The following is a 27013-nucleotide window of genomic DNA, read 5'->3' as shown; positions in this document are numbered from 1 at the left end:
TTCTATGACTTTTTTAAAAGGCTGTAACTTTACAAGGGAAAGAATCTACTCATGTTACCCTTGTAGCACCTAGCACAGTACTGGGTACCAGCCAAATGTCCTGCCAGAACAATACTGCTGTGGTTTGGATCACCCCCAAGGACATGTGTTAAAGACTTAATCCTCTTCACTACTGGGAGGTAGTGGAGCTTCTGGGACATGAGGCCCTATAGGAAGAAGTTAAGTCATTGGCGTGTGCCTCTGAGGGGAACATTGGCACCCTGGATTCTTTTTCTCTTTTTGCTTTCTTGGTAGCTGTCATAAAGGGGACAGCTGCCCTCTACTAGGCATGACAGTCATGATGATTTGCCTCCCCAAAGGTCCAGAGGCAGTGGGGCCTAGTGATCATGGACTAAATCCTCTGAAACCGTGAATTCACATCAACTTCCTCCTTTCACACTAATTATCTCAGGTGATTTTTCACACAGTGAGAGAGCCAATAGTACAACTAATTGAAAGTCTGCTAAGAGAGACAGCGTCTATTTTCTTCTTGAACCACGCATGTGTCGGAGAATTGTGTGAGCTCCATCACAGAGACACGCACAAGAAAGTAGGGTGGAGTGGCAGACAGGTGTTGCAAATGTCAGCAGTGTTGCAGAATTTCTCTCTAGTCTTATACATCATTGCAACCACGGACAGGAGCTTCAGATGCAAGAGAATCCCTTTTCAGTGTGGACTGATGCTAGCTGTGGGGCCCGGCTCTGTGAGGGACCATTCATGTTCCTGGAAACAAAGAATGCCTAGCATGGAGAAACTGAGTCAGTGCTTCTGGCCTAGGAGCACTACCAGCTCTGGGCGCCAAGGTGGTAAACCACTCTAATGGACACCCAGCACTACAAAGACATATATTCAGGCTCCTAAGGTTGTAATGTTGTCCCCCTTCCCCTTCTTGTCGGGGTTTAGGAGACTGGGTACTTGGCCTTTTCTTGTGGTAAGTAGTTCAGAACAGACACAACATCTAAAAGATTCAGAAGGCAAAAGGAAAATACAGATTAAGACTTTCCGGTGTTCCCAAGCAGTGGCTGCAGAAATAGCCCCACGGTTCCAAACACACAGACGATTATAAACACCCAGAGGAAGACCCTGTCCACCACCATGGCCATGTATTTCCAGTCATCTTCTACCTGAAATACAAACAAAAGATCAAGACCATAGGAAAACATGCTCTGTCTTATGAATAGTGTTTTCTTTTTTTTTCTTCAAAGCAACTTTCTTCAGTACATTCAAAATTAATTATTGATATTATGTTTGCCTGCCCATGTCTCCTATAGGGTGCTCATTGTCTGAGGATGGTGGATAGATATATACCATGGGTGGCTTATAGAGCTGGCTATGGATGGTGCCGAAGACTTTTATGATCCCTTTCCCGTGACAAAGGTCCTTTTCTGGTTTCAGGGACAATTCCTAAAAATATCTGCTTGAGATTTCAACTCTTGTCACGTGTGCACAAGGAGAGCCTGGCCCTTTGGGGGTCTGAGTTTGAAGCTATGAGAGAACAGGCTGGAGGATGCGGGGTGTGACTGAGGACCCCCTACACAGAAAGAAGCAGCTTCCAGGTCTCAAAGTGATGCTCACAGGGAGAGCTTTCACATATCTGGAATTCTTTCCAGTTCTAAACTTCTAACCATCTGCTTTGGTCCCTGTGGGTTGTGTATTATGGGACCCGCATGGCATGATAAGTCAACAGTAGCTGTATTTCCTACATATGAAAATGTGCCAGCTTGGAGGAGAGCTCATTGGCCATTCCTGTCCTGTGATGTGTGTTATGACTAGCATTCTCATTGTCTCCTAGGGCATCAACAGGGCAGTCTTGGGGGTGTAGTGGGTAGCTGTTCCAGCTTTGACCTGGAAGTACTACCCCCATTGAGGCTTCGGTAACTGTCATGCCTACAAGGCTACAAGGCAGGACTGAGACAAGAGCCCTTAAGAACCAAGATCCGGATGCGCTGGCTCTCTTGGTTCTTGGATCCTGGACGCTGGAGATAGACCGAGCAGAATTTTCAAGAGAACACCATTGGCCTGAGCTATGCCTTTCCCGGACCCTGTAACCTATCCCTTTACTTGTAAGTTACCCCACAAAATAAACCTCTTTTTTAACTATGTGGAGTTGCCTTAATACTAAACCAATATGGGGGTCTTGACATCCTTTCACTAGGAGTTAAAGATACAGGGGGCTATAGTACAAAACAACTCCAGATACTTGGCAAGAGCTTTTGGAAGCCTCAGCTAGTCAAGTGGTGGCATGGAGAGCAGGCATGTTATTCTTGAGTTCTTGCTTTGGGGAAGGGGGACCCAAGTTGCTGGCATGAGAGTGTGGGAGACAGGAGCAGAATGTGTGCATGCTGGGCACATCTCCTAGATGCCTTTGATTCGTGTCTATATCTATCTCTAGTGGAGGGAGGGAAGCCAGAGCTGCTGAATGCTAAGGAGCTCACTCACATCCTTCATCATTGCGAATTCAGGCAGCATCCCAGCCAGTTCTGCTTCCCCTTGGGGAATCTCCCTCCTCACCCTCTCTGTTTACTGTGTGCTGTGTTGGGGCTTGTTCCGTGAATCAAGCTTGTCCTGCATGTGTAACATAGCTGGATTTTGTTGTAAGTAAATGCAGATTGGAGATGTGTTGTAGGTAGGGCTACATATCATCTCACTGTAGCTCCCTGAACTCTAACCCAGGGTCCCCACTGCTGTATGATAATAGAGTTGCTCTTAGATGATTCTGTCTGACTGTACCACAAACATAACTCCCACTGATGCTCGGACTAGTCTCTAAAGTGCCTAGAGGCCTGCGAGGGGTTCAGCTGGCTCGAGAAAAGGGGGGTATGTTTACCTCCTTTGTTTCATTGTGGCTCTTCATGTTTTCTGCTATGAATTGAACACTATCGATCACATCTTCCACATCTGGTGAGTGCTCTGAATTCTCTGTCACCCACTGCTCAGGCTGCGAACTCAATCTTCTCTTGCCAGGAGCTGTCTCACTTGATTTTTGACAGTGACAGCATTCCCTCAGAAGTTTGGGCTCTCTTCGATGAGCAAACTTGACCTTGGCAGGTCTCTTGGGAAGGCTTTTTCGGTCTTTAACATCATCTGCCTCCTTGGTCTTGTCCAGAGGCCTCCTCATCATCAGAATCGAGGGGAAAACCTGAAGGAAAACGGTCTTCACCCACTTGGGCATGGTATGTGTTGCTGGTGTCCGGTAGTGTATGTTCAGCACAAAGACAGTCACCACAATGGACAGGGTGACAAAGATCATGGTGAACAGTAGATACTCACCCACCAGTGGGATCACAAGAGAGGTGGATGGGATGGTCTCGGTAATCACCAGCAAGAAGACGGTCAGAGAGAGCAGAACTGAGATGCAGAGAGTGACCTTCTCGCCACAGTCAGAAGGAAGGTAAAAGACCAACACAGTGAGGAAGGAGATGAAGAGACAGGGGATGATGAGGTTAATGGTGTAAAACATGGGCAGCCTCCTGATGTAGAAGGAGTAGGTGATGTCTGTGTAAATCTCCTCGCAACAGTTGTACTTGATGTCATGCTTGTAGCCCGAGGCATCGACAATTTCCCACTCACTGTTTTCCCAAAAGTCGTTCATGTCCACTTTAGAGCCAATGATCAGGAGGTCAATTTCAGCCTTGTCGTAAGTCCAGGAGCCGAACTTCAGGGAACAGTTTTGGTGATCAAAAGGGAAGAAGGTGATGTCCATGGGACAGGAACTCTTGAAGACGGCTGGCGGGGTCCAGGTTATCATGCCATCAGACTTCAGAAGCGCTTTGGTTCTGCCTTCGACTTGGAAGTCACCAACAGCGCTGCAAGGAAAACCACACACGGTCAGCAACAAGAGGATGTGTCACAAGGGCCAAAGGTCTTGAACACTGGCCGTGAATCCATCTACACACACGTACTTGTTATACAGAACAATGTCCGGCTTCCAGATCTTGTCTGCTGGAACACGGAGTGTCTCAATGCCATCATACTCCGTTGGATCCCAGCGCAATCTGTAGTCTTTCCAGATCTAAAAGAAAAGAAATGAAGACCCGTTTCTGGTGGTGGCAGTAGTCTTGCTTTGTTCTGAGCTTTTGTTAAATTTGTTCTGTAACAAGTGTATGTGCGTTGGGGGTCCTGAGGACTGTTACCCTCTGCCCTCTCTGAACCTCAATCCCAGCCCCTTTCGACTTTTACCCCTTTCCTTCCTGCAAGCCCCTTTCACTTTAAAATGGGTAAAAATCCTTTTTGAAAAATGCCATCAGAACTTTTCCCAAATGTTTATGTTGGTTCAATAATTTCGTTAATTAAAAAAATAAGATATTTTGAAGAATACACTGATTTCCATTCAAAGCAGGGAATTATAACCATGGGCACAGGAAGATAAATAGCTGGGCAGATTTTGGCATACCTATAACAAGCTAACTGGCCAAGATCAAGTCCATGTTTTATGGACTACTCCAGTGGTTCAAAACTGGAGTAGTAACTTGTTTCTTATGATAAAAGCATAATTTGTATGTGTGAGTATGAGTCTATTGCACTATGTAAACTATTTAAACTTTTAAGAGCAAAGACACTATAACTTGTAAAAACCAGATATTGATTATGTAATATGTTCTCTAAATCTCAACTGCAGACCCCCTGGAGCTATCAAAGAGGAAAGTAAGCATTGGACTTGGGACTGCAGTAGCTGATAAGAAGAGATCCGAGAGCAGAAGGTAGAAAGGTCACAGGATGCTATGTCAAAGACATTAGACTCTGCCCATGCGCTGCCTCCAATAAGCTAGCTGCAACCAGAAGAGAGCCCGAGGATTAGGAGATGCAAGGTGGAGGATATTCTATATCCATCATAGGTTAGGTAGGGAAAGAGGCAGTGTAGGTGGGGTTATCACTGAGTGGACACACGTGGACACAGTTCAAAGGAAGAGAGACACATACGTGACGCAGCCACAGATTGGTTTCCATGATCTGGTTGACTTCATCCTGGAGGGGGAGAAATATTACTTTCAGCCTTCTATGTATTTGCTAATACAAGTCTTAATGCAAGAATTATAGCTAAAAATTGACCAAGCAAGCTAATTGTCTAATGAAGGCAAGTATGAAGTTTCTGTTGACTTAGAAATGACATATAGCTTTACAATGTCGCTCAAACCTTGTAGCAGGAATCTTAGAGAGTCTTATTAATAAAATCAAACCTGAGCCAGGTATTGGGGTGAACACTGGAAGATCTGCTGTGGGATGTTCTGTATGTTCTGTGGGAGCCCTTCTTGGGTTCTTTGTGGCGTTACCCAGCAGGTCCGCATAGAGGATGATTAGGACCATGGGCCTGAGTGCAGGTGTTTGAGATGGTCTGCACTTGGCTGTGCTGGGGGATGGTCTGTATGTCAAGTTGTTCTGATTGATCAATAAATAAAACCTGATCGGCTGTGGCTAGGCAGGAAGGATAGGCGGGACTAACAGAGAGGAGAAATAAAAGGACAGGAAGGCAGAAGGACTGCCTGCCAGATGCTGCCATGACCAGCAGCATGTGAAGATGCCGGTGGGCCACCAGCCACGTGGCAAGGTATAGATTTATGGAAATGGACTAATTTAAGCTATAAGCACAGTTAGCAAGAAGCCTGCCACGGCCATACAGTTTGTAAGCAATATAAGTCTCTGTGTTTACTTGGTTGGGTCTGAGCGGCTGTGGGACTGGCGGGTGACAAAGATTTGTCCTGACTGTGGGCAAGGCGGAAAATTCTAGCAACAAAGATCAGAGAGACAGAACAGGCCACAGCCACCTCACCTCACCAGTTCCTCAGCTGATCCTGTTTCCTCAGACTGGAAGCCTCTGAGTCCTTATCCAGAATGAATCTCAGCTGAACTGTGCTGCTCCAAAGCCTGAAACCTTAACCAGCTAAAAGCTTTTAGTTTCTGGTCTTCACGCCTTATATATCTTTTTGTTTTTGCCATCACTCCCTGGGATTAAAGGCTCACTTCTTGGGATTAGAAGCATGTGTCACCACCCCTGGCTGTTTCCAATGTGGCCTTGAACTCACAGAGATCTAGAGGGATTTCTACCTCTGGAGTGCTAGGATTAAAGGCATGTGTGCCACCATTTTCTAGTCTCTGTATCTAGTGGCTGTTCTGTCTCTGACCCCAGATAAGTTTATTAAGGTACACAATATTTTGGGGGACACAATACCAGCACAAAACCTCATTTGAATTTCACCTCCTTTGTGAATCTTTTCTCATCATCTCAGCCCGTAAAGCCTCCTGGGTGCATGAAAGGAGACAGGGGGAAGGGCAGAGGTTTAGGGACAATGGAGGGGAAGCACTGTGGGTGGTGATAGGTGCTCACTGTTTCTACACATGCCCCATGTCCTTTCCTCAAAGAAGCCTTGAACTCCCTGTGTGCATCTGCCATGGGATCCACACAGAAACAAGAGCTTCATCTCACTAGCAAGTTCGCCACCTGGATCTGGCTGTCCACTCCCTATGCTTTCTTTTCCCTAGCCCAAGTACCCTTCAGCTACAAAGGACACTCACAGAGCCAGATGGATGTCTGTGAGTTCAAGGCCAGCCTGGGCTACCAAGTGAGTCCCAGGAAAGGCACAAAGCTACACAGAGAAACCCTGTCTCCAAAAACCAAAAAACAAAACAAAAAAAACAAACAAAAAACAAACAAAAAACAAAAAAACCCAAACCAAACCAAACCAAAACAAAAACAAACAAACAAAAAAACAAAACAAAACAAAAAAAAAAACACCCAACAATACAAAGGACACTCACACTTACTGAGTGGCCACTTTCTGCTCAGTTACAGAGTGGACAAAGCTCCTGCCTTCATTGTGGTCTTAGCTGTTGGTTGGGAAGACACAAGACTAATAACATATGTACATGCATACATAAAATACAATGTGATATATCAAGGAGAGGTAGATATATCAAGACTCATGTGTGCACACACATCTGTTTTATATAAGTCAAAAAAAGGCTTCTTGGAGGAGATACTGTCCAAGCAGCCCCTTAGGTGATGTAAGAAGAGTCAGAGCAGGTGGTATGTAAGCATTTCCTGTCACCATCTTCAGTAAAGATGATTCTTAAGTGGCCACTGATTCTCAGAAGGAAAGCTACCAGAGACACACCTAGATGACACGAAGGTCACAGCACAATAGCTTGGGTCCTGATGGTAGGTTCTTAGCAGTCAGCAGGAGATTCCAATATCTTGCTCCCCAAGGTATCTGAGGCCCCAGTAGAGTGAAGGAACCCAGCTTTGTTGAGGTTTCTATGCAGGGCTCTGACAGTAGCTCTCCCCACTCCACTGAGTCCCTCGCTGGGCTCCACTCCTTCACCCCATGGTTACTGCCACCCACCCTGGAGAGGTCCAAAGAGAGACTATGCCAAGCTTCTCCCCATCAAGTGGGTCATATGGAGCCATCATTGGCCCTGAGCTTTGCAAAGGTTAACATGAAGAGTTAGAGAAATGGAGCCTTCACAGCTTCACGGTTACCCTTCTTGATCAGGGCCTTCTGGTATTGAGTCACCTTGAATCTGTCAGTTCTAGCTTCTGCTTTCTATATGCACTAGCTGTTGGTCAAAACCAGATGAGCTCAGCTGCCTCAGTTCCACGAGATCTTAGAGGTGACTGACCTACGCCCCGCACATTCTCCAAAACCTGATGTATCTCTGACTAATTCACTGTGTTTAGGGAGTTGACACTCATTAGCAATACCATCTTCAACAGGCCTGCTCCCCCTGACACACTTCCCTGGGTTGGATAAGCTCCATGAGGTGTGCATCCATGAGGTATCCATACCCTTAGAAGTGTTAGAAAACTACATGGATCAGGATGTGTTCTAGCAAATCATAGAGTCCATGCAACTCCAGACCACTGCATTGGACACTGTGCTCAATGAGACCCACCAGGGGAGGAGGCCAGAGATGGACAGAACCACACTTTGTTCTTGGAACCATCAGCCTATACCTCTTTACTGGGGAAATATTATTTGACTCCCAGATGTACCATTTTGAATCATGATTTCAAATGCACTAGTTTCTGGAAAAGCTGCAATAAACCTACATTCTACAGTGGCTTAGGTTTGGCATTTCTGCCAGGTCTGGCAATGTTGCACAGGGACTTTGTCTTTCACGAGGAAAGAGAGCATGCTCCTACATCTTTCCTGCACAGAAAGATCATGTATTCTCAAGATTCATAGGCTGAGGCTGTCTCACAGGACTGCAAATACTTTTGTGCATAGCTCTCCGAGATGGAAGACCCATCTGGAGACATAGACAGCAGCAGGGGTCTGAAAGCCCTTTTAGAAAGTAATGAAGCTTCTCAATCACACTCCACAATGCACACATCGGATACCTGTAGCTTTTCGAGCCTCTGCCATAGAAGTCACCCTGACTTTGCCAATGTCTGATAGGTTCTCCATCTCTTCAGTTTCTCTAACTGTGAAAGAGATCTGAGGAAAAGAAGCTTCTTTTGTTTGTTTGTCTGTTTGTTTGGAGATGGAGTCTTGGTATGTAGCGTACACAGGCCTTGCGCTCTCATTGACTCCAATGTCAGACAGAGCTCATCTGACAAAACTGTCACATGACCCAGAGAATCTGGACATTTATCCCAGAGATATGAAAGTATATGTTTATGCAAAATGATGCACACCAGTGTTCATAGGGCAAAACCTGGATTCAGCCTATATGTTCCTCAACATCTAAGCAAATTGTGGACCATGAATGACCATGAACCATGAGCCAGCAACAGGAAGGAACACATACTGATGTAGTCAACACACAGAGGAGAAGCCTAAGAATGATGTTGAGTGAAAGGCCAGCTCTGCAAGTGCACATATTCTATGACTGATTTTGTATTAATATTTTATTTATTTATTTTTTGAGACAGGGTCTCATATATTTTTAGCTAGCTCCAGACTCTCAATGTAGCCATAGATTTTTGTGAATTTCTGATCCCATTGCCTCTACCGTCCAATGGCTGGGATTCCAGGTATAGGCTTCCACATGAAGCCCATACTGCCAATTTTAGAAATGAAGGAAAGATGAGGGAGAAACTTGGGAAAGCATCCATGGGATCTTTATTATTTCTCACGACTGAGTTGGAATATATAACAATCTAAGTCAATACACTTGCAATTAATATAATTTACTTTATAAAGTACCAGCACAGTGGTACAACACACCTGGAATCCTAGCACTTGGGTGGATCAAGCCTTGGAGTCAATGAGAGCTCAAGGCCTGTGTAGGCTACCTACCAAGACTCCATCTCCAAACAAACAAGCTGTATTCCCTCAGATCTCTTTTGCAGTTAGAGAAACCTATCGGACAATGGCAAAGTCAGGGTGACTTCTATGATGGAGCCTTGAAAAGCTACAGGTGTCTGGTGTGTGCCCCTTTGCTCCTCTGCTTCTTCCTACCAGTTCTTGCCAAGGATATGAATGTGAAGAGAGGAAACAGAGTAGTTGTCTCAGACCGTGAAGCAACACAAAGAAACAATTGGTATGTCCAGGACAGCAAAAGAGACAGACGGAACTGTGCCGCTGTCGACGAATCTGGCTATGCTTCCCACATCATGGCTCATGTTAGTGGCAAATCCTAGAGTGGAGCAGTATAAAACTTTAAAATTAAACATAGTGGTCCAATATTAACACCCTGATGATACCACGTGCTACTCGCCTGGGCTATCAATCTGTATATTTCCATTACACAAAGAGAAATAGACTCATTTTGTTTAAGCTGTCCACAGGCCACATACTCATTATATTAGTGTCCCATGTCAATGTCAAAATCCACATATCAGGGCCACCTGCTGCCATCCTTCCAACCTAAGAAAATTGTCTTTCGAGAGTTCATCATCGGGGGTGTGAAGTAAAGCTGAACAGAGGGGTGGCCCTTCCAGACTCCAGGTGACATTCAGTTTAGCTCTCTTCTTCCAGTAGCCCAGCCCACATGCATCCTGCCCAGTGTAAAACGAAGAAGGGGTCAGAACAGATACAAAATAAATGGTTTTAACGGGCCCAGTGGGTCTAACTAGGTAAGAAGAAACATCTGGCATTTGAAACATGAGCCAGTATTTACCAGAATAGGCACACGTCCAATCTAGAGTTAAAGGACCAGGTTGGATCAACACAGTCCACTGGGCAGTGTAGACTGGAGAAGCCTGGTGGTGTCTATTGGTGAAATTATTTTGGCCACTCCACGTAGTTAAAAGGATATTTATTTAATGGTGTAACTCACAAATTAACTGATAGGTAGGTCGCAGGGTTTGGGAAAGGTGTATCGCAGTCCAGCGGTGTTCTCTGGAGCTCTGCACAGTCCACCTCCACTGTTCAGCATCCCGGCACAGAGAGAGCGCTGGCCCATCCAGCTCTCGGGTCTCCAGGCGCCTCCCCTGGCCCCGCCTCGAGTCAGTTGCCAGAGTCTCAATGGGGGTTGGAACTTCCAGATCCAAGCTGGAATGGCTACCCACTACAGGTGTCTGCCTATATATTGTAGTTAAGTCTTTCTCTAAGTATACCTAGAGATGGCACCCCCCCCCCATGCACCCACAGGACAGATGTTGTAGGGTAGGAGGACCCCTTCCCTATCCTCAGCCTGGGCTGGAAGGTGACAGGCATCCTCTATGTGTATGACAGCCATCTCTAATGCCCTCTCTGGTGACACTCCAGGCTTCCCTTAATTTCCTAGTCTACCTACTAGTGCAATTGGGGCTGAAGTCCAGGCCTGGAGCTAAGACCCCTGCTACACTTTGAGAATCAGACTCTTCCATCTCCTGTCCTTGGGACAAAAGCAAGATTATTTAGAAAGAAAAAAAAAGTAAAACCAAAAGAGTTCCACTTCTGCTTGCCCTTGAACACGATCCCAGTGAACTTACAGAAGGTCACAGAGTATGGCACGCCCTTCAGCTCACCTCGAGCTCACCTTCATGTCTTTATCTTATAATCTGACTCTGAAAGAACTTCTAATCATGCAAAGCCTGAGCAAGGACAGCATTACGCAGGGCCTTGAGGGACCCTTCACATGCAATCTGGCGTTCACTTTTAAGTTGTCTGATGGAGCTCTGTGCCCATCAGGTGCACAAAGCGCAAGAACGCCAGGAACTCGGGCCTCTGGGACCACCCCTGGAGGCGGAGGCACTCACCACATTGGCCAACTGTGTGATTGCCAATTCAAAGTGCACCGTGACAGGGTCAGAAACGTTCTCCACCGGCCGGATGAATCGGTTGTAGTGGGCAAACAGTGTGTGGAAAAGCTGTTCTTCAGACGCGCAGCCTGCACAGCCTGTGTGGCAGATGGAGGAAAGCATTAGGGAAGGGCTGTGGGAGGGTCTGAGCTGGCTCCTCTCCTGGTCCAAGCCTAGGGTCTCAGTCAGAGTCTCATCACTGTAACATCCAGGCCCCCTCCTAGCTGGACCAGGGCCGCTCAACCCCACTCCCTTTTTAACCTTGCTTGCTTTGTTTCTACGCGGAGATGAAACAACTACATAGGCATCATCTCAGAACCAGTACAATGTCCACAGCGATCCTGAGGAGACTGCCTGTTAAGTCATGGGCACCAAAAAATGTCGTGGGGACGAAAGTCATGAGGAGGGACATTTTCTTTTTTTCATTAAAGGCAACTCACAGCATGACCACCGAACTAGTGGCTTTGCAGGAATTCTGGAGTCTGTGTGTTTACAAATGGCAAGGCTGGCACCCTTACCAAACAAAGTACCTAATCATTGCATAGGTCCTCAAAAGTTGTGCCCTTAAAAAAATATACCTTGGAATCACGTATTTTTAGATTTGTGAGAATGTCAAGTTTTTAAAGTAAACTCACTTAAAATCCTTTAAAAGCAATTGCAAATTGGTTCTCAGTGCCCCTTTTAGCTATTAAATTCTGGACAGTAGTGCCACCTGCGACTCTAATTCCTTAAGGATGCATTAGTTTCTCCCCTCCAATTCGCACAACTCACTCCCCCAACACCCCCCACTGGAACACATCCCTACAGTTTGTTTTGTACAATTCATATTTGACGCCACAAAAATTAGGCCATGAATTTCCCCAAAGGGTTTGTACCTCGAAAGAGGGAAAAAGAATGGGCTTGAAAACCTGACCAGGCGAAACGAACAGAGAATAATTGCCCCGTTCCTCACTGAACGCCGCTCCATGCGTCCGTTTGGAAGTGCTGGATGTCGGGACAGCAGCAGGAAAGGAAACTTTTTACCTCTCACCTGCCATTCTTGCCAGTGTCAATGAAAACATTTTTTTTTCCCCAGAAGCCAGTGAGAAACCTTCCTTGCTACTCTTACTATTTCCCTCCTCTGAGACTCTTTCACTGGGCTCCCTATCAACCCCCCTGAAACCTAGCAGCATGGGGATAGGGTGAGGGGTAGGGTGGGGATGCGATCTGCTCAGCACAGCAGCCATGTCTAAGTCAACTTTTAAAACGAGCAAGCTCACTCTTAGTACAGACAATGAGACAGGTTTCCCTAGTGAGAACAGTTACCGACAATGGGAGCATTCACAAGCTGAGTAATAAGTACCACTTAACAAATAAATCACCCTTTGAAAAATGTATTACATACAACCACAGATAAATAAGTGGAGCATATTGGTAAATGGCTTCAAAAACAGATGACTCTGTGTGCTAAATGGGAAGAGACATTTTAGTTAGAAAAATGAAAAAACTATTTACAGCTTATTTCAAATGTTTTCCTCACTCTACTCCCCAAATCACATCTGTTAGGTTAAACCTAACTAATAAAAGTCATCTGGTCATTTGGATCTAGACAAGATGAAAAGGGAGAGTGAATGCATGGAATTAAAAACATTTTAGGACATAAGAGAGTGAACGCACGGAACTAAAAATATTCTAGGACATAAGCCCAAGTAACTTACCTTTAAAGGAAGCCAAGAATCCACAAAACCACAGACACAAACCCGAGCGGAGGGATCCCTGGTCCTGGCCCGTCAGCATGATAAAAAGCACCTGAATTCCGATTTCTACACCGAGGGCAGTGAAAAACTCAGCTGTCAGTCAGCTGCAAGAATCAGATCATTCAAGCCTCAGAAGCCGAGGCGATCCACACGGATCTTCTGCGAAATGAAAACACAGACCATCACACAGCTGCTCCCAGCATCCCAGGCTGGAGCAGATGCAAAGGGCAAAGAAAGCCAACCCTGCTACATCAGAAGGGCTGTCCCACTTCCTGTCACCCTAGATCCCTGTGCAGGAAAGATGAAGAAAAGCAGGGTGAGATGCTAGGCAGACAGGACCCTTAGAGACCTGCCACCTCACCCACTATTCTTTAGGGCAGTGGTTCTCAACCTTCCTAGTGCTGCAACCCTTTAAAACAGTGCAGTTCTTCATGTTGTGGGGACCCCCAGCCATAACATTATTTTCGTTGCTGCGTCATAACTGTAATTTTGGTATTGTTATGAATTGTAATGCAAATATCTGATATGCAGGATATCTGATATGTGACCCTTGTGAAAGGGTCATTTGACCCAAGGGGTCATGACTCATAGGTTGAGAACCATTGCTTTAGGGGGCTAAGCACATATTTACTTGGCTCCCACTACAGGAAAAAAAAAACCACCCTCAGCCTCAAAGCTTTCACTGAGCTTGCTGTTTTCTTGAGCCTGACTGGAGTCTATCTGAAATAATCCCAATTCCTGTTTTCGTTGGGACAGTTTGGGGGACACATTTGTGTCTGCTTCAGTTTTTTAATGTCAGCTCTCCAAGTGCCTTACTCTTCAGAGTGTTGTGGCCCCAGATCAGGAGAGAGATCAAATTTCAAAGAATGAGGGCAACAGCTATCCAGCAGATATTTTCCTCATTAATTAGGGGAGGGGGTGTTGATTAGGTTTCTGTTATTTCCTCCCTTTTCTTGGTAGCTATGGTACCAACAGGATTCTGATTAACTGGCCATTTGGCTTAGATGTCAGCATTGCTTAAAGAGGAACCAGGGAGTAAACTGTTCTATCTCAAGGAGTTCTCAGTCAGAGTTCAGGACCCCACTTGAGAATGCAGTACAGTTTGCACATTGACAGGGTCCTCCAAGTCCTCTTAGCCTCCCGGCTCCCAGCAACAGAGGGAAAACTCATAGGCAGGGCGTCCAGCTAGCTCTTTCACATCTTACATGTTATTTCAGTTCGCCTCTTAGCACCTAGGCTTTGTCTTTTCCTGAAGACAGAGTTTCCAGAGAACCTGCGGTGACTCGGAGCCGGTCAGGATGACGCTCTGCTGTGATGGATCTCACACCCTCCATCAAAGTGCGCATCGTGGTTGCTGTATTCTTGTGTTTTCTACCGGACACACATCACAGTCTGAAGAGACCGGTGCTTTCAGGTCTGGCTTCCGGGCCTCTGTGAAGCTCCCAGCTGGCGGGCACAGGGCGGCGGCTGCGGAGGAGGGGCCTTAGGGATGCTCCACTGCTGGTGTCTGCTGTCTTCAGCAGGCAGGCTAAATCTGCAGGACAGGTGCAGAGAGGGGACCGGGGACCCTTTTCTGTGTGTTTCATTTTGTAGCACTAGGGGTCAAGTCCAGGACCTCAGGCATCCTAGACAAACTCTGTGACGCTGAGTCCCATCTAAGGCACCAAGATGCCAGAGCAGACGCAGGGAAGAGCAAGGCAGGGGAAAGAGGGTGGGGTTTGGATTCAGACAGACCTAGATTTGGATTCCGGTCCTTAAACCCTGCTTGGGGACATTCTGCCAATTACCCATGCCACTTTAACCTTGTCCTACTTTAAAAAAACAGCCCCCCCAATCCCCAAAACACGATTCAATCAAGTTAAACCAACCACAAATCTCCCCAGTTTTCCATGACATTTGCCATCAGTCTCCGCTCCCTCCCCCCATCCGCTACAAATAAGAGCTGGAACTTGTGAGGAAGATGTATTTAGAATGCTTGTAGGACAATAACCCTCTATCCAAGAACACATTTAAACTGTGCTGATACCGTCAGGAAATGCTGGAGATTCACATTCGAGTTACATACAAGTGGACGCTCTTCAAAGTCCGTAGGAAAATGGCCAGTCTATAGGTTAAAAACAATTTAGGGGCTCTCTTCAATAGCTTCCTCTCTGCACTATTTCTTTTTTTGTGTGTGTGGGGGCATGCCACAAGGATGGGAAGGTGGACCTGGGGGGAATGTGAAGCAAGTGTGATCGGGGTTTATTGTACAAAACACTCAAATAAATAATAAAAATATTATGTTTGGGGAGGGGGTAAAAAAAACCAAAACAAGTAAACAAAGAACAAAACGTATGGAACAGTAAACCTGGTTACAAATTTTAGTTTAGAGAATGCATTCAAGATAGACATATTTTGTCCTGATGTCTGGAGGACTTTCTCATGTTTATATTCAAGGAACCACCTCTTGGCCGGCTGTGTTGTTGAACCAGCTGAAGCTTAGAGTGCTGTCCACGACTTAGCAGGGTCCACAGCATGAAGGGAGGATGGAGCAACAGCCGGAAGGTTGGTGAACAGTGCAATACCTTTGCTTCCTCCCTTTCACTTCCCTTCTCTCCTTCTCTCCCTCATTGATTCTTTTTTTCCTTTCCTTTTCTTTCTTTACTTTTTCACAACTGAGCCTTTATTGGTTGAGTGCACAGACATTTCAATTCTTAAAACATGGACCCAAACTGTAAGAGTCATACATTGTGTTCACGTACCCAAAAGAGCCATGTGTTGTTTCTCTTTGAACTTATTCCAGTGATGTTCCATCCTAAACTTGATTCTTAACCCCTTCAACATATGACATTCTGGGACAGGCACGGCAGAGTCTGAGGCAGGCGAGCCCTGATTTACACAGCGAGTCCTGAAAAGAAATAGGAAGAAATAGCAGGTCTTAGCTGAAGCTGCAGAGAGCCAATGAAAACCCTGGAACTCTGCCCACTACTGAGGAAATCTCTGGAAACACCTGGTTCTATGTGCCATTAGTTATGTTGACAGCTTTAACTGTGGAGGTCACATGGCTGAGCACTGAGCTGTGGGTGTACCCCAGCTTTGCTGCTGTGGGAGACTCTTAGGGAAGCAACCTAATGGTGACTATGCCTCATGAAAAGATGCATTTGAATATCTTGTCTGGTGATGGTGGCTTTTCAGTGATTTCCCCTTGTCCTTGGGGAGAGTTCCTCACTTCTATCTCCTCCTAGACCTCCAAGGAAAGACATCCTTTTCCTGACAACTAATTACAGATTTATCTATTCCTGAGAAAAAGGGGGACTTGAGTCATAATACCTTCCATAATAACTTCGCTCCTTAAGTTCTATATCCCAGAATATCTACCAGCCTGTGCAGCAGAAAAGTAGTCCCTAAGGGTTTGTGTGTTGACCCCTCTCTGAGAAGCTTCCTTACAATGCACGGCACAGCATTGCTTCTGTAACCTCAGGCAAGATTGCAACTATTAGTAACAGCCTCTGTCTTATAGCATCACCTTCATCTTTATCAGTACCATCAATAACATCTTAATTAAAAAAACAAAGGAGCTGAGCTCGGCAGAAGGCTCTCAGCTAATCGTGCCGGCTGCTTTTTCAGAGAGTTCAACATGGTCAGCAGGTAGCTCCAACTCCAAGGATCTGATACTCTGTACTCTATTCTGGCCTCAGTGGTTATCTGTACATACATCATACACACACACACACACACACACACACACACACACACACACACACACTGTGGGGGAGAGAGAGAGGGAGAGAGGAAGAGGACTAATAAAATAATTTTCTAAAGGAGTTACAGATCTCCCCTGCTATTGCTGGATAGTACCTCATAGTTATATTCTAGGAATCAGCTCTTGTTCTGCCATGCTGTCGACACAGTGAGAAGGAGAGTGGTACAGCTCTGGGCAGAAGAGGCTTGCTAGCAATGAACAACTAGGCTTCCCTTCCCTTCTTTACCTCCTCCCCCTTCACCTTCCCTGTTCCTTCTTCTTTTTTAAAAGATTTATTTATATATTTTATGTATATGAGTGCACGGTCTACATGTACATCAAGACACCAGAAGAGGGCGCCAGATCTCACCACAGATGGTTGCAAGCCACCATGTGGCTGCTGGGACTTGAACTCAGGACCTCTGGAAGAGTAGCCAGTGCTCTAACCTCTGAGCCATCTCTCCAGTCCCCATCCTTGTTCCTCCTCAGTGCTTTCAAAACAATGCGTGGTTTACTGGCTTACCAAATGCCTTTCTTCATTCCAGCCACTTGTCCTTGGGTCACTGACCTTTCAAGAGGGGAGCAAGGAACTTGGGTTCGTGATTAAACCTCTTCTTCACACTCAGGTGAAAGGAAAACAGAATCGGGTGCATGATTCCCTGGGAGTCACAGAACCATGCAATGCCAAGGCTGGGAGCAGGGTAGCCACGGTTGGTTTCATACATTTCTGTTGTCATCGTCCTCAGTCTCATTACATCATTTCCATGAGAACTAAGGCATTCTGACGGCCAAGGATGTTGTTGAGCTGGTAGAGCACTTGCCCAGCATGCACCAGGCCCTGACCACCATCTGCAGCACTGTCTACACTGGGAGAGATAGAGCTTACCTCTAATCCCAGAACTCTGGTGGTGGAAGCAGAAGTGTCAGAAGTTCAAGGTCATCCTTAGCTACACAGTGAACTCTAGTCAAGCCTCAGATAAGTGTAAATGAAGCCTTGCCTTCTTAAATAAAAAGTAAATAAAATAAACAGATAAAACATTTTTTGCTGGCAATTGTGATGCACACTTGCAACCTCAGCACTCAGGAGGCTGAGGACGGGGCATCTTGTAGTTGAAGCTAGCTAGGCATACCCAGAGAGTCCAGGACAAGGGCTGGGGATATAGCCGGAGTTAAAGTGCATGCTAGTGAGTGGGAGGTCCTGGGTTCTATCCCAAGGGAGGCAAAGAAAGAGAAAAAAGTATAGAATAGAATACATTCTTAGAGCTAATATGGTAGAAAAATGGAAAGGAAGTGCTTCAGAGAATAATTGTTTTGTGAGTTTCTTGTTTGTACCATAAAAGCCAAGTTTAATTGGAAGATTATCCTCGGTTGGAAAGTAACATTTGTCAATAGGACACTTCTGTTGTAAAAAGTGTTTTAAGACTTTTTCCTGTTTCCAAAATGCACTGCATCATTCCTCCCGAAAAATAAGGGATATATTTTGGCATGGTTGTATTAATCAGGTATGTGCTTTGCTGAAGTTTGTTTTTTCTTTTCCTTTTCTATTTTAAACAGGTTTAAACTGCATGAATGAACATTCGGCGGACTTATGGCCAACTGTCAGTTCTCTTTAAACTCAAAATAAGAAAAAAAACTTGTCTATATAGAATTGTGCACCAGAGACTGATATGCATGTATTATTTATGATCCACCACAGCATAACACTATCAATAATGTAACGATCCCATGTGCTGTTTAAAATACCTACCCCTTTTAGAACTTCCGGTATTCGCTGTTCCTCAGTAGTAGTTCACCTCTACCATACCCAGCATTTCCACCACATGCAGGAAAAAGACCATTGACAGTTCTAGTATCCAAACATATGCTAATTTGGGGGAATAGAAGAAATCTTAAATTGCTAATCGTAGGAGTAGCTCAAATTGTCCCTATCATACTATCCTTTATCCACTAAATCTTAAGACAAAGGGAGACCCTGAGGAGAAAGACTGGGACAGAACATAGTAACTGCATTGACAAGAAAGGTAAACATTGGTGATAATCTGCAGCACCTCTGAGGACTTGCCCTGTGCCAGCCACTAGAGTAGGCCTTTCTGTTAATGCCCCAGCCACACTGTGAGGAAAGACTGCATTTTGAAAGTGAGAACAGTGACAATCCAGAAGGTCAAATAACTTTCCTAAAAACTCCATCCTAACTGGTAAGTGGCTGAGCTAGAATTCCAACCTGGATCCATCCGGATCTAGACAAATACTTTCAAGCCCCTGGAAAGGCTTTTAGACCCATGAATACTTTATGAATGGAATGTGCTTTAGAGTCCTTTCTGAACTGGGTCATGGTCAGCACCATTTTCATTTCCCTTCCCCTTGGATCCTCTCCTGTGCACAGAGCTGGGGAAGTCAGGGCTGATGAGAAAATGGAGTTGGATCCTGCACCCAATGCTAGGCAAGAAACCCCACTTAGGTGTGTCTGGTCCAAGACAGGCAGACTCCTAACTCTGAGAGAGCAGTGGGTACAAGCACGGCAGAGTCTGTGGTTTTTTTCCCTGCACAGCTGGGCATGGAAGCCTAGGGAGCACTCTCCCACTGAGCCACACCAGCTTTGGGCATGTTTGTGAGCCCTGCCATGGGCCCCGCTCAGCAACATCCAGTGAAGGACAAACTCTAGTGAAAATGACACCCAAGACATGATCCTGATAATTCTAGACCTGTCTTCCAGCCTCTTGACTTTGCACTTTATAGAACAATTAATGGTGTCTTCAACATAGAAATAACTGTGCTCCAACTGTAAATCTCCTGATGCAGAACCAATTTCAGCTCTGTTAACCACCCCCCTAGAACCCAGAACTCGGTGAAATAAAATGTATTCCACTGCAGGAGTCCCGGTTTTGTGACTGGAAATGAGAAGGCAATAGCAAGTCCTGTTGACTTCCAGGGCACTATAATAATAGTGTAAATCACTACAATTTGGAGGGGCTAATAACACAGAATGTTATCCTTTCACAGCTCTGAGGATAAAAGCACAAACAAAATGCAGGTGTTGGCAAACCTAGGCTCTCCTGTAGGCTGCTACAGAGAACTCTCCCTAGTCTCTTCCAGCTCTTGATGACCCCAGGAGTGCCTTGGCTTACAGCTTCCTAATTCTGATCTCTGCATCTGTAGCTACAGGGCTTTGTCTGTGCCCTTGCCCATTTCTCCTCTGTTTCTTCCAAGGAAGGTGGTGATTGAGTTTAGAGTCCTGTCCTCAGACATGCTGCTCCTGCTGATCTGGGGTCTGACTCAGGCTACTGCATTTTTAAAGCTCTGTGGCTGCTCCCGATGCCCATGGCCAGCTCTGTCCACCTGAGGAGAATCCTTTTCCAGAGAGCTGGAGGAAGGATTGCGTGTGGCTCATTCCCAGCATGGCTTGGTGATATTATAGACTTGGACATTTCTGGGACAGATGTGTCTCTGCAAATTTGTATATCCTAAACAAAACTGAGGGAGAGTTTAAGTTGCTGTATGGGTTCTGTGTTTCCTATGAAACAGCCCAGGAAGCACTGGGCTAAATTGTGCAGTGTTCTTGGTGTAGTGACAAGTGACAAGAAGCACTTCCCTAACATTCATGAAAATTGAGGCTTTGTCACCCGCCAGGCAGTGGTGGCACACACCTTTAATCCCAGCACTCGGGAGGCAGAGCCAGGCAGATCTCTGTGAGTTTGAGGCCAGCCTGGGCTACCAAGTGAGTTCCAGGAAAGGCACAAATCTACGCAGAGAAACCCTGTCTTAGAAAAAAAAAATATTGTGGCTTTGTTAACACACACAAAAAAGATTTAACAAGCAATAAAGATTCTATATGACAAAAAGCATCCACTGTCCATCCACAGTCAAATCAAAGCCCAAATCCAGAACTCTCCCAACTTGCCTTCCTGGAAGTTATCAAAGTGCCTCATTGGTCCTCTGTTTTTTTTGAGGGGGAGGGAAATAAATCTAATAATGCACAGGGGTTTGATATTCAGGCCTCACTAGAGTGTGCAAACAACTGAAGAGAATTTTAATCATAGGGTCCTAACTGCACCAGGTCTAATCCCAAAGTAGTGCAGAATGTGGCCTTGTTCCCAAGAGTCTGGGAGTGCCCCAGGCTTCTCTGCCCATTAGTGAGCATGGCTACCTTCCTAAGGCCAAAGCTATACCCTCCATGCCATGACAGCTGTACAGGACTAGGTATGAGGTGCAGATGGCTATGTAGGTAAGAGACAGAAGGAAGAAAATGGTGTAGTGCCTTGGAAGGACAAAAGCAGAAAGAGAGCCAACCCACCTAGAGTTCTATTCCCAGCAAAACTGTCCTTCATGAGCAAAAGCAAAGTAATCATTTCCAGACAGGGGAAAGCAGGAAATCCATTATCTATAGCAAACCTGTGCTACAACCAGTGGTGAAGTGAGTCAGCCAGCCTCGCCAATAGACAAGGTCCAGGCTAGTGAGAACATCATTCAAAAACAAGGAGGATGGAACCTGAAGACTAACAGATACCAGAGGTTGGTTTGTCCTCTGGCTTTACATGTACAAATGTGCACATACATACATGCATTCTCTCTGTCTCCCTGACTGCCCATCCATCCATCTGCCTTTCTCCTCTTCATTGCCTAGTTTTAAATCTGGGCTTGGGAGACAAACCTTATTTTCTCATAGAAGGGAGTAGTTTGGAAATGCTCACAGAGTACTCCATACACAACAGTGTGTCCTTATGCTGTGGTCAACTTGACAGAAGGTAGAATAATTTGGAAAGAGGAATTCTAACTGAGAGGATGCCTGAATAAATGTGGGTACAACTGATGCTAATTTTAGACCATTTTCTTAATTAATGATTGATGTGGTAAAGGAGAGCACAGTCCACTGTGTGCCTGGTCCTGGGGTGTATAAGAAAGCAACATGAGCAAGCCATGGCTAGCAAGCCAGTAAGCAGCACTCTTCCATGGCCTCTGATCCAATTCCTGCCTTGGGTCTCTGCCCTGACTTCCCTGGATCATGGACTACAAGCTGTAAGATGAAATAAACCATTTTCTCCTAAGTTGCATTTTGGTCACTGTGTTTTGTCACAGCAATAGAAACCCTAACTAACATGGCATGACTCCTGGTACCCAGGAACTGAGGCAGGTCATTCTCAAATTTAGGATAAAACTGAGTCACATACTGAGATCCTGTGCTAACATAAACAGGAAACTTTGGTACTTCTACTTGCTAATTTTTTTGAGGGTTTTCATCTGTAAATGATTTGGGTTTTAGTTTTTTTTTCTGTGATATCTTTTTCTGATCATTGTACTACAGGAATACTAATATTATAGTAAGATTGGGAGAGATTTTGTCTTTTGGGAGATTTTGTTAAATATTGGTTCATAATTTTTAAATGCTTGCCAAGCTATCTAATCCTGCTCTTTCACTTATTAGAATTTTTTAATTTCAATCTCTCTGCCACCTTCCCTTCATCCTCCCCCTCCTTGGCTGCATTTTATTCTCTTCTAAAGATGGGATTTTGTATGTTGCTCACATGACCTCAGACACTTGGGCTCAAGCATCCCCCTGCCTCAGCCTCCTGAGAAGCTAGAACTAAATAAAAGCCACACCACTCCATCTCTGTACCTCCTAGGGGGTGATTGATTCTTTCTGGGAAATTTTCACTTCATCTGATTTCTCTAACTTTAACAAATGTGTGTTCAAACATCCCTTCCCAATGCTCTCACTTCTGTCCATCCAGCACGGACTCCCGTCCTCTTCTGTTCCTGGTTTAGATAGTCTCATTCTTTTCTCTATTTTCTTACTTTTTCCTTTATTCGTTGTCAATCTAGTTAAATGTGTGTCAGTTTTGATTTGATGTTTTCAGAACACCAGCTTTGGGCTTCACAGTTTCCCCTTTGGGTTTTAACTCTGTTTTGTAACCATCTCTACTCTATCCTGTTTCATTTCATTTCCCTGCCCGTTTGGGGTTCCCGTGATCTGAAGAAGAGGAATAAGTTCTTAGTTTGAGACCCGTTTTCCAATCTGTGTGCTCACAGCCGCACATTTCCTTCTGAGTGGCTTTCACTGCATCCTTCAGACTTCATAAGTCATGACTGTGTTCTACTATAAAGTAACGAATTATTTATTTCCCCTGTCATTTTTCTTTGCCTCATCAGTTGTACAAGAATGTGTGTTAAATTTCCGTATTTTCTTGAATTTTCCATCTTCTGTTAGTCATTTCAAATTTCATTCCATTGTGGTCAGAGAATACAGATTAGTACAACGTCCACCCCATCAAATTTATCTCATCCCTTTCTTAGCCTCTGCCATGGTTTAACCTGAAGAGTGTTCCATCCACTCTTGGAAGAAGTGTGTTCTACTGCTTAGGCCTAAAATGTCCTATGGACTCCTGCAGAATCTAGCTGATTTATTGTGCTTTTCTGAGGGATCCCTGCCTTTCTGCCTTGTTGTTCCAGATGTTGCTGAAGGTGAGGCATTGGCCTCTCCAGCTGTTTCTGTTGCTTCTGCTCTGTTTACTGTGTTCGCTTTTTAGTTTATTTTATGTGTCAAGGCTCTAGCATTTGATACATACATGCTTACAGCTGCTGTATGTCCCTGGTGCTTCATAGCTCTTGAGTGTTTACTTATGTTTAGCATCATTTTTTTTTACTTAAAATTTTTAAGTAATGTTTTATTTGAATGTTACTATAGACAGTCTTAGCTACTTTGTATTTTATTAAACTAAACGTATCTGCATCATTGTAACCATAGTGTTTCCTATAGAGAGCACATAGATAAATTCAGATTTTCAACCTAGTTCCTCCACATCTTACTTCAGCTGGATTACTTGTGTCATCCACACTCAGTGCGGCCATTGATGCATTTGGATTCATGTTGGTCTTTTTGGCTTTGGATCTTCTCTATGTCTTCACCCTGTGTGCTCCTCCGTGTCTCCAGCACTGTGCTGTTCTGTGTTACATGTGTTTTCCCACTGTGAAGCCTTAATGCCTTTAACACGTGGCCTCAAGAGGACATTCCAGATCTGACCACTGCCTCCATCTTCAAGGCACACAGCTCTATCCAGGGTATAGCAAACTCCCTGTTACATCCCAGACTGGCACTCCTGTCTCAGACACAACTTCCCCTGCAGGAAGTCAGCTTGTCAGCCATGCACTTGACAATGGAGCTGCTCTTTCTGCTGCAAGTGCAGGAAAAGGTGCTGGGCTTTCAGGGAGCTAAGTCCTTAGGTGGTGGTTGATGAGGGTACTTGGATCTGAGGAATGAGACAAATTGTTATTCTTAATAAAGGTCACTCGGGAAATAACACTGTAGCTCCCCACAGTGGGACTGTAAGTTTACAAAATCTGTATAAAGCAAGCCACAGTGTGTTGTTTCCCATTTGAAACAGTAGAAGTCACAGGAAGCTTTGAGGACAGAACCCTGACATGATTAAAATGCAACATTCCCTGCCTGAAATAAAAGTTTTCTTTTGCCTTAATGGCCTTCCCAAGGAAGAAAATCATCAGGTGCAAAAAGTGCAGATTAAAACATTGCAAACACACACCCTGAGAGCAGGAGGTAGGCAGGGAAGGGAGATGGCTGGCATTGCCCTGGAGGGCTCCTGTGGGTACTTGACCCCAGTGAGATGAGACAAATAGTGCCAACCTGCTCTCTCACACATAGAGGATACAGAGCTTGAGGCTACTGGGGACCTGTCTTCAGAAGGGACTGTGGCCCCCAGTCTCTCCAGCCTTCCTCCTGGCCATGTGATTTCTTACTCACATGCATGAGCACAGATGTGTTATGCCTCTTAGCACCTTTGCGGGAGCTTAGACAATGCTAGGTATTACCTTTGAGTCCTCCCTACCGTGAACTAAATAAATTTGCTCTTTCATATAGTCAGGGTGTCTCAGGTATTTCATTAATAGTGATTCCTTTGGCGGTCTCTGTGATCTCCGTGGCCAGCAGAGCGATGATTCATCCTTGGGAGGCAAGGAAGCAATTCGGCTCATCACAACTCAGTAGCAGGTGTTGATTCAAACTTTGGGAATCTGACCCCGAGTCGTTTATTTTAGTCGTATTTAATAGCACAATTTGTTGAAAACCTATTTTGATGATAATTGACTCAGTGCTGTGTCCGCAACAAAGACTGATAAATCTCCTTGAGAATCACAGTAAGCTAAATACAGATCATACGTGACTACATGAAAACACTTAATAAAGTCTATAATGATAGGTTATAAAAATTGATGGAGAACAACAAATTTACAATAAGGGTCTGGGGGTCTAGTGTTAGAAAAGTTTCTGGCCACAGGGATAGAACTAAAGTCACCAGACTAGTAAACAAGCCCACTCCCAGCCTTCTGGGTGCCTAACAATTATACATTCCTTCCTGTGGTGGTATTGTGTTCCTCAAAATATTGTGCACCTCTGATGCCAGAGAACAGAACAGCCACTAGATACAGAGGCTAGAAAATGGTGGCACTCACACCTTTAATCCTAGCCTTCTGGAGGCAGAGGTCCATCCGGATCTCTGTGAGTTCAAGGCCACACTGGAAATAGCTAGGCAAGGTGACTCACGCCTTTAATCCCAGGGAGTGATGGCAGAAAGCAGAAAGGTACATAAGGCGTGAAGACCAGAAACTAGAAGCTTTCGGCTGGTTAAGCTTTTAGGCTTTTGAGCAGCTGTTCAGCTGAGATTCATTCTGGACTGAGAGGCATCCAGTCTGAGGAAACAGGATCAGCTGAGGAATTGGCGAGGTGAGGTGTCTGCGGCTTGCTCTGTTTTTCTGATCTTCCAGTGCCATCACTCCCTGGGATTAAAGGCATGAGTCACCATGCCTGGCTATTTCCAGTGTGGCCTTGAACTCACAGAGATCCATGCCTCCAGAAGGCTAGGATTAAAGGTGAGAGTGCCACCATTTTCTAGCCTCTGTATCTAGTGGTTGTTCTGTTCTCTGGCATCAGAGGTGCACAATATTTTGAGGAACACAATACCACCACAGGAAGGGATGCATTCACCCCAATACCTGGCTCCAGGTTTGATTTTATTAATAAGACTATTTAAGATTCCTGCTACATCTTCCTTCAAGGAACAATGCAATGTGTTTAATATTCCATGTCCCCCTAGTGCTTATTTATGAACACAAAGACTCCATGCTTCCTACAATGCCCAACTCACTAATGAGGTCACCTTCAGAATTCAGAATTATGCTTAGAAATTCCACTCCCCAACAGGACTCAAATGAAAGAACTATCTTTTTATTTTATTTTATTTTATTTATTATTTATTTTTCTCTCATATATTACATCCTGACCAAGTCCCCTCCCTATATCCCCTCTCCCCCAGATCCACTCCTCCTTTCTCTTCAAAAAAGGGCAGGCCTCCCAGGGATATCAACGAAACATGGAATATCAAGTTATAGTAAACCTAGGCACATCCTCTCATATTAAGGCTGGATGAGGCAATCCAATAGGAGGAAAAGAGTCCCTGACACAGGCAAAAGTGTCAGAGACAGCTGACAACATGACAGAGACATGCCTACTAATCCCGTTCCCACTGGCAGTAGTACCTTAGGAATCTCAAGCTACACAACTGTAACATATGCAGAGCACACAGGTCAGACCCATGCAGGCTCCCTGATTGTCGGTTCAGTAAAAAGAAAACATCTGAAAGTCGGTGGTCATCATTCTGAAACTTATTTCTCCAGCAGTGGTATAGGTGTTTGAGACTGATCTCTTATCTAGGAACAAGTTATAGAGATAACAATACGTTCTGAGACAGTGAGGCTGTAAAGGCAAAGAGAACCAAGTTGAGCAACTATACAAGACCTGGCTTCTTGGGGGAAGAAATCCACTATGCTAATCCAGTGGATTAGCCCACACTGCCTGATCTTGGTGGGCTAGCCTACCATTCCTACATCCTTTGTGTGAAGAGGCATTTTAAATGCCAGGGAGCTAGAAGGCAGGATTATGGTAGCTTTCCAGCTAAACATTAAATCAGATCATTTTAAGGCCTTGAGGCTTAAAGTCATGTTTATATAACAATGGCCAAATTGCAAAAATGGAAAGGTCAGGCTGCGTTGTTTACCGGAGCCTTATAACCACATCCCCAAAACTCACTTGCAAACCCCATTTGTATTTTGCAAGGCATCAAGAGAGCTTGTAGGAAATTTAACCAAAGGATTTGGATCTCAAATTAAAATGGGTTGCAAGTTTCAACTGAGTATGAAGTATATAGGAGAAAGGAAATTTAATAGTGAATACCTCAGGCCATATTAGATGCCTAAAAGCGAATCAAGAAGAATACATGGAAAGGCATTTTTTTATTATACTTTTGTCTGCTACAAAAATGTCATGTTTAAGAAAAATGGGGATTAGACCCA

General features: G+C 44.9%; 1 protein-coding gene across 3 annotated transcripts in view; it reads right to left on the bottom strand.

Moving 5' to 3' along the window:
- Positions 1 to 27013, bottom strand: part of Chrna6 (cholinergic receptor nicotinic alpha 6 subunit) — a 61234-nt gene that overhangs the window by 137 nt on the left and 34084 nt on the right. For 2 of the 3 annotated variants that reach the window (XM_076553564.1, XM_076553565.1), the window contains exons 3-10: positions 15681 to 15826; positions 14145 to 14473; positions 12901 to 13098; positions 11162 to 11301; positions 4960 to 5004; positions 3942 to 4051; positions 2867 to 3845; positions 1 to 1163 (exon numbers count right to left, since the gene is read on the bottom strand). The exon at positions 1 to 1163 is cut by the window's left edge and continues 137 nt beyond it. In XM_076553564.1, coding sequence (XP_076409679.1) covers positions 1032 to 1163; positions 2867 to 3845; positions 3942 to 4051; positions 4960 to 5004; positions 11162 to 11301; positions 12901 to 12979 — 1485 coding nt within the window. In that variant the 5' untranslated portion in view covers positions 12980 to 13098; positions 14145 to 14473; positions 15681 to 15826 and the 3' untranslated portion in view covers positions 1 to 1031. Of the gene's footprint in view, positions 1164 to 2866; positions 3846 to 3941; positions 4052 to 4959; positions 5005 to 11161; positions 11302 to 12900; positions 13099 to 14144; positions 14474 to 15665; positions 15827 to 27013 lie in introns of those variants that run through there. The other variant, XM_076553566.1, reaches the window with a different exon arrangement.

The sequence above is a fragment of the Peromyscus maniculatus genome, chromosome 17, assembly GCF_049852395.1.
Source record: "Peromyscus maniculatus bairdii isolate BWxNUB_F1_BW_parent chromosome 17, HU_Pman_BW_mat_3.1, whole genome shotgun sequence".
NCBI classification, from domain to species: domain Eukaryota; kingdom Metazoa; phylum Chordata; class Mammalia; order Rodentia; family Cricetidae; genus Peromyscus; species Peromyscus maniculatus.
The sequence above is the reverse complement of the archived record's forward strand: the minus strand, read 5'-3'. Positions and strand labels throughout refer to the sequence as shown.